Source organism: Stigmatopora nigra, chromosome 17, assembly GCF_051989575.1.
Source record: "Stigmatopora nigra isolate UIUO_SnigA chromosome 17, RoL_Snig_1.1, whole genome shotgun sequence".
NCBI lineage: Eukaryota > Metazoa > Chordata > Actinopteri > Syngnathiformes > Syngnathidae > Stigmatopora > Stigmatopora nigra.
Window position 1 is genome coordinate 3,460,863 of NC_135524.1, and position 6,781 is coordinate 3,467,643.

Below are 6,781 nucleotides of genomic sequence, written 5' to 3' on the forward strand. Positions count from 1 at the left end.
CATTTCTGACAATCACTTCTTTGGCTTTTCTTTTTTAATTTCCCAAATCTCAGCCTCTAAGCGTCACCATAACTAAAAGAGCGAACTACAACTGACCTATCCGCCACCTATAGGACTGGAGAAACACATCATTGATCACTATCTCCGGCAGTTGGATGATGGCGAGGTTCTATGTGATTTTCCTCTCACATATAATTCCACACTAGCCACAACTCTACAATTGACCAATTGCTTTTTCATCAGGCAGGCTTTGCTGTGCATCCCATCTCTCAGACCGATGACCTGTCCGATCTCTACTGCCACAGTCTGACTCCCCCCTCCCAGTGCACCTATTCCATACAAACCAGAACCCCCCTTCTCAGCCACACACACGCACACACCCTCCTCCTGCTGTCACATGTGGTCTTTGCAACCCCCAACACAACCCCATCTCCTAACAAAGCATCACCCCCTCCTCTCCTCCTCCTGCTATGCCCCACCCCCACACCACCCCTCCCGAGCCCCCACCCCCGCAACGTAGAAGCACCCCCCCCTCGTCGTCATCGTGCCACCTGGTATTGTCCTTTTGTCACAAAATTAAAAAAATATATATACATATAGTATATATAGTATGTATTAGTATGTATATATATATATATATATATATATATATATATATATATATATATATATATACACACACACACACATACATATACACATGTATATACACACATATATATATATATATATACACATACACATATATATTCACATATATGTATATATATATGCCTATGTTATGTATACAAAGACAGACAAACAGCTACATACATATTTACTTACTTTATGTACTTTATACTACATCAGTGGATGCCAATCTACTCCAAACCAGATGGTGGTGCACTATAAAACAAAAGCATGGAAGTGTCGTTAAAATATGAATTGCGTTTCATTTAATATTCATGCTGGCTTGCACAGATTCCCAGTATGACCCTCTAACAATGTTTGTTATTATCATTACGGTGGTTGGTTTTGCAGGGAAGCTGCACAGTTTAGGCAGCAACGTGCAATTGCGAGGGATGCAATGTGTTGTGGTAAATTGCCGCCTTCCCATTCAAGTAGCAGAAAAAACAGCCCAGAGGAGGACGTAAGAAGGAGGAAAGGCTAGGAGAGGTGTAGATTAGGAGGGTGAGTTTGAGGGAGGGCCTGTCAGAGGTGCTTCTTCTCTGCATACAGAGCCCTGTGATCAGCATTCATTGATTTTAAAGAACACCACCAAGTGGCATACTGCAGAGATAACAGGACTCAAGATTTTTTTTAAAGAGGGAATTTCCCTCCCTGCATTTCTACATGTCATGCTTGCAACAATTATTGCATCTGAAACAAAAAAAATGACAACAAAAGTCTTGCATCGTGAATGAATGATGACACATGCTTTGTAGGCAAGACAAGATGCAATTTCAACTTGTGTTGGAGAAGAAACCAATGCAACAATTTGCTTTTAAATGAGTAGTGGATTTAGTTGAACTCTTTGGGAACTTTCTATGTTCAAAAGGGGAATTTTTTTCAGGCCTAAAATGCAACGTTTGCTGCTATCTCTTCATCAGAGTGTAATTTTGTTCCGCTCAGCTTTTATGATGATCATCATGTGACCCAACTGTGGAACTTTTTTTAATGCAAGAAAACAATATGCTGTTTATAATCCATTGCGGGGGGAGCGATGAACTACGTAACTGTATGACTAGCTTTCAATTCAAAAACTTTTCCCCCTTTTTTGTTAAATGTCTTTAGTTAGCACTTACACAGTTACTTAAGGTTTTGTAAGTTAATATCACTATGAATGTAGAACTGTTGGAGCTAATCATTAGTTAGGACTTCAGTATGCCCTAAATTAAGGACCTGTAAATTTGACACAGTGAAAGTGAAACTTGAGCCTTAGAAACTACTGATTTTTAAATTACTACTGTGATTTTTGCACTATAAGGGACGCCTGGCTATAAGCCACAACCCTGAAATTTGCTAAGAAAAGTATATTCCTTCATTTATGAGATGCACTGGACTATAAGCTATACAAGTTTCTATTGTTTTATGAAACCTATTGTAATTACTATTCCAAATCACACTGAAATCCCGTCACTGGGAATAATTCACTAATGAGGTGTGAAAGTACTCATCAGTGATATGCTGCGATGAAAATAAGTGGCCGTGTGAATATTTTATTAGGACTAACATTTTTTTTAAACTTCTAACTCTAAAATATCTAATTAGGATCCATTATGTATAGTAGTTAATACAGCTGTTGTTAAACTTAAACATCACAAGTCAATGTAGAATGAAATTCATAAAATAAGTCTCACAATATGCTCCTAAATAGTAGAATTTATGGAATGACTTCATAGATTATTACTTTAATCTTGTTACTTGCCCAAAACCCCTACTAACATTTGCTAAACTTTAAATTAAACACTTTTAAATACTGTGTTGTATGTGTGACTCCAAAGAGGTATGTGTAAGAAAACAGGACTTTTAGTCACACATGAGATTATTGTTTTTTTTATTATTATTAAGATTATACTTTTTTTTTTTACAAATACTTTCCGCAACAGTTTTACCTGGCAATATACAATTTTTAAGCAGAAAAATACAAGAATAGCAACAAAATATGTAGAGAATGATAGAATACTCTCTTTATTTTGGTACACATAGTGCTCATAAAGCTAATGCATGGATTTTCAGGTTATGGCTAATAATGAGTTTGCCTTTTTAAAACAAAAGGACTAACATAAATCATTTACAAAACAAAGTGAAAGTCACAAAACCAAGACATTTTGGAATCATGTATATGTATGACCTTGAACACTGACAGGATTAATCATGGTGGACTTTATGTCAAACTCCCAGTGTAACTGTTTCCTATCAAGATTTGATTGTTGTTGTCACTTCTCTGTCTTCCTGTACCCCCAAAAGAGTTTGTTCCACAATAAGAAACTGCTCAGAATGTGCAAGGTCCATTTGGAGAATGAAAAAAATAATATAAGATGAGTGTGAGCCAAAGAGAGGACAGCAGACATTCAGTCACTTTCATTAAACTTGCTATTTCTGACAATAGCTTGTAGTGTGCATTTGTTTTTAAGGCAACGTCGACTATCAGACTCATCCACGTGTGTGTGTATATCCCACTGATATATGACAAAACTCCTATACTCATTCATTTCTCAGCGTTTAAATATCTGTCTTTTCCTGCAAAAATAAAGTTCTTTCTGCTCTGACCTTGTCGGGGGATAAATGGGCTCAATTACCCCCGATTAGAAAAAGTGCGAGTGATGTCATTCAGTATACACAAATGATGAGGTATAATTCTTCATCCCTTCATTGCCTGTAGTCAATACACTGAGGTTACAAACATCTCGGTTCATCCGTAGTGCCTGGTTAATGGAGGTCGTTAATACCTTATGTTATCTGTGGTTCAAATGGCATTCAGTTTTAACCAACCGTCTACCAGTACATGTTCTGCAGATACACACACGTATCGCATGAAGCCCGCCTTATCCCACAGACTCATAACACGATACAGAACACTATATTGGCCCTTGGCAGTATGTTCTTGAATGGTTCTGATTCAGTTTTACAACCTTAAGAGAACATGTAGTATGATGAGATTGACTTGCTCAAGGTTCCTGACAACTTTCCATCATAATGTTGTCATAGGACATCCCCTGCCCTTTTCAAATGTCTCCATCTACAGAACATTTGCAGAACCACCCTGCCTGTTTTTTTTTTGTCACCACAACTCGTTTGCTCACATTTGGGGAGCTCCCTATGTTGCTGAATAAATTAGACGAGTTTAAAGCATCTGTCTCCATCACAGTCATGTGGGAATAAACATGTTGAGCCTGATCTCCCCTTGAGGAAAATATCTATTTAGCTTCAAAACGCCACGATGGCACGAGTCCACGCTCCCAGACCAGCCAGTGCCTGTTTGCTACAGATCTGCTCCAAGTCCGCCTGTCTGCTCAGCAGCCCAGTGAAGCCCGATCCGAAGATGGAGATCAGGTTGGAGATGTTAGAAGTGTCCGTATAGTCCGGGTTACAATATGCGTACTCTTCACGTTTCGCCCGTTTGCGCGAAAGGGAAAAATCCGTCACCTCCTCCACGTCGCCCAAGCAGCACTCAAAGTCAACCTTCCGTTTCTTGCCGGGCGACTGCGCGCCTTGGCCGGCGTGGAGCGCATCGCAGCAGCACTCCTGGTGGAGGTAACCGTTTTCCACCGTGGTCACAACATGCGTGTCCAAGTCCAACACGGTGGTTTTGTTGCAGTGCGTGGGCTTGTTCAGCTCGCAGTGAGACGCGTTGGAGACTTCCATGCAGCAGCTTCTATAGTAAGAAGGCTCCGCGTCTTTGCAGGCGTCCCCCGGTGAGGCGCAGCCGGAGACTGCGCTCACCGGGCGGCCGTGGAGACTCGCCTCTTCGCCGCCGCAGCAAGCGACCGGCGTCTGCTCCTCGTCCTCAGCGTCCTCCGCATCCAGATCCAAAGGGTTGAGCTCCTGGATCTCATTGCAAACCGTCATCATCTCTTCATATTGCTGCATCCTATAGATTTCCGCGTATTTTTCCTTAATATAAAGCTGTCTGGCGTTCCTCAGCACGTAGGAGACCAGCAGGTTTTTGTGCAGCTTGATGCCACCCCTCTGAGTCCTGGAGTTGTGGATCTTCATGAGAGAAATGGAGATCAAGCTCTGTGCGTCAACAGAGCATTCCATGGTGTTGATCATAATGATGTTTCTTCAGCCAAACTTGGACTTTCAACTAAGTCAGGGAGGTTCTTTTGGAATGAGGAGAAAGCTTCAAGTAAGCTCCGTGAAGAAACATTGAGAAGCAAGCTTCGTCCTCTGAGCGCAAACTGGCAATCATTTGCAGATGTTGTGAAACCACAATATATATATAGCAAGGAAGGCGTCCCGCCTCCATCCCTGCCAGCCAACCATAGGACTAGAATTGGGTGATGGAGGTGCCTCGATGCTGGAATAGTGTCACTCCCAACCAATCAGCTTCTGGCGGTTCCTCTGTTCCATTCAAATTCCACCCAGGCTGTCGAACAGGAATGTCCTCATTTCAGCTGTCCCATAACTGAAACTTCCAAGAAGCACAAGCTTCCTCGTCGTTGGCTATGTACAAACCGGCTGTTCCGGGTAAACGTGGAACAACAAATCCAACTACATCACTACTTATTCTGAATATCTATTGTTTTATATGTCAACATCAAAGTGTAGACAAGAGCAAATATGGAAATTATCTTTATAGACTTGTGAGAAAATGTAATTGTTGTAATCAGCATTATATCGTCGGCTGAAATTCGTAAACAAACGTTTACTTAACGTAAGTTTATGTTTGACTGAATCAGTACCATTGATGGCAATAGAAGTCCAATTCATTTCGACAGGGAGGGATGGTAGCGAACATTCACTGCCAGTCGCTCCCTGATGATCTAAACCTGAATTTTCTGTATGTACGTATCTTGCCTGAATAAGATGTCCAAAAGTTTCACAATAGTTGGCCATTTTTACCATTCAGTTAACTCTTTGCCAATGACAGAGATGGAGCTCCAATTCATTTCAACTGGCTGGCAGCAATCACATTATTCCCTCCGAGTTCAAAATCAGTAGACTACTATTGCCGTCAATGGCAGTAGAGAAAATGTATTAGATCAGAGTTCTGCCTTTTCTGATTGGCTGTAGACAAGTCCAAAATGCAAGACTGTAGACTGCAGCCCACCTTTGACCCAATGCAATGCAGAGATGAGGCGTGGTCAAAATTGCATGAGGTCACATATGTAAAACGAAATGTCCAATACTACAGAGTCCCAAACCACCCTTTAAAAGTACAATGTTTAAGATTTTTAGTCATTTCACAATATACTCTTTTTTTATAGATGCTGATGAAATAACTGCTTGTTTAATGACTGACCGGCTACTTTGCATTGTCAACGTGGAATAGCAAATAAATGATGTAATTGAAGAGGATGGATTTGAAATGCCCTTTCATCTAATTACTTTGTTGTCAATTTGCCATAGTTTTATTAACCACACTTTGAAAATTACCCACACATACACACATCCCCATCAAGCATGCTCCCCCTAAGCGCGTGGAAACGGAGAATATAACCACTATACACACCATGTGTGTCATGTGACGCAGCCACAGAGCAAGGAATGCCCCCAATGGCCACTAGATGGTGGCTTGGAGGGTGGGGGGGAGAGAGACGTACACTGCAGTCAGAGTTTTTCGCCTTTTGGGTTTGATGGTAAGAAAGTGCGGGTAAAAGCCTATGCAATAAGAATGAAGGATAACAACAGCACCAATCTTATTGGCTTAATTCATAACAGGCAATGCATTTCATTTGCTCAAATGACATTTAAATTGGATGTATTAAGTGAGGAATATTTGAATCTTGTCAGTGTCTGTGCCAGTTGAATACAACACAGGCACATTTGTAATATTTCAGGGTCCCTTTTACAACTATACAGCATTGCTGTAATGCAATTGGCTGAAGACCAGTTGAGAGTTTTCTCCACAGCTCGCCCAATCTCCGCTGACTCCAGCACATCCGCGACTCCAGTGAGGATGGGTAAAGGTTTTTAGAGGATCTATAGATAACCAATGTGTTAACTCCGTCTGCCACCACTCTACAACAAACGCACATGCTTATTTATACTGGTACTCTTTGGATTCTTCTGAAATACATCATATTTGTATTCTGGCATAGTAGAGTCGACTCTCAAGGCTCTGCTGAAAAATGAC

At 41.0% G+C, this 6,781-nt stretch overlaps 1 protein-coding gene across 1 annotated transcript; it reads right to left on the reverse strand.

Moving 5' to 3' along the window:
- Window positions 1-2,647: 2,647 nt before the first annotated feature.
- Window positions 2,648-4,892, reverse strand: ier5l (immediate early response 5-like). The gene has a single exon (XM_077738058.1). It carries the CDS (start codon window positions 4,753-4,755, stop codon window positions 3,910-3,912), a length of 846 nt encoding a protein of 281 aa, XP_077594184.1. The 5' UTR covers window positions 4,756-4,892; the 3' UTR covers window positions 2,648-3,909.
- Between the last annotated feature and the right edge of the window lie 1,889 nt (window positions 4,893-6,781).

What these genes read in the sequence shown, in the direction of transcription:
- ier5l (XM_077738058.1), bottom strand. Translation starts at nt 4,755, where the DNA reads ATGATCAACACCATGGAATGCTCTGTTGACGCACAGAGCTTGATCTCC.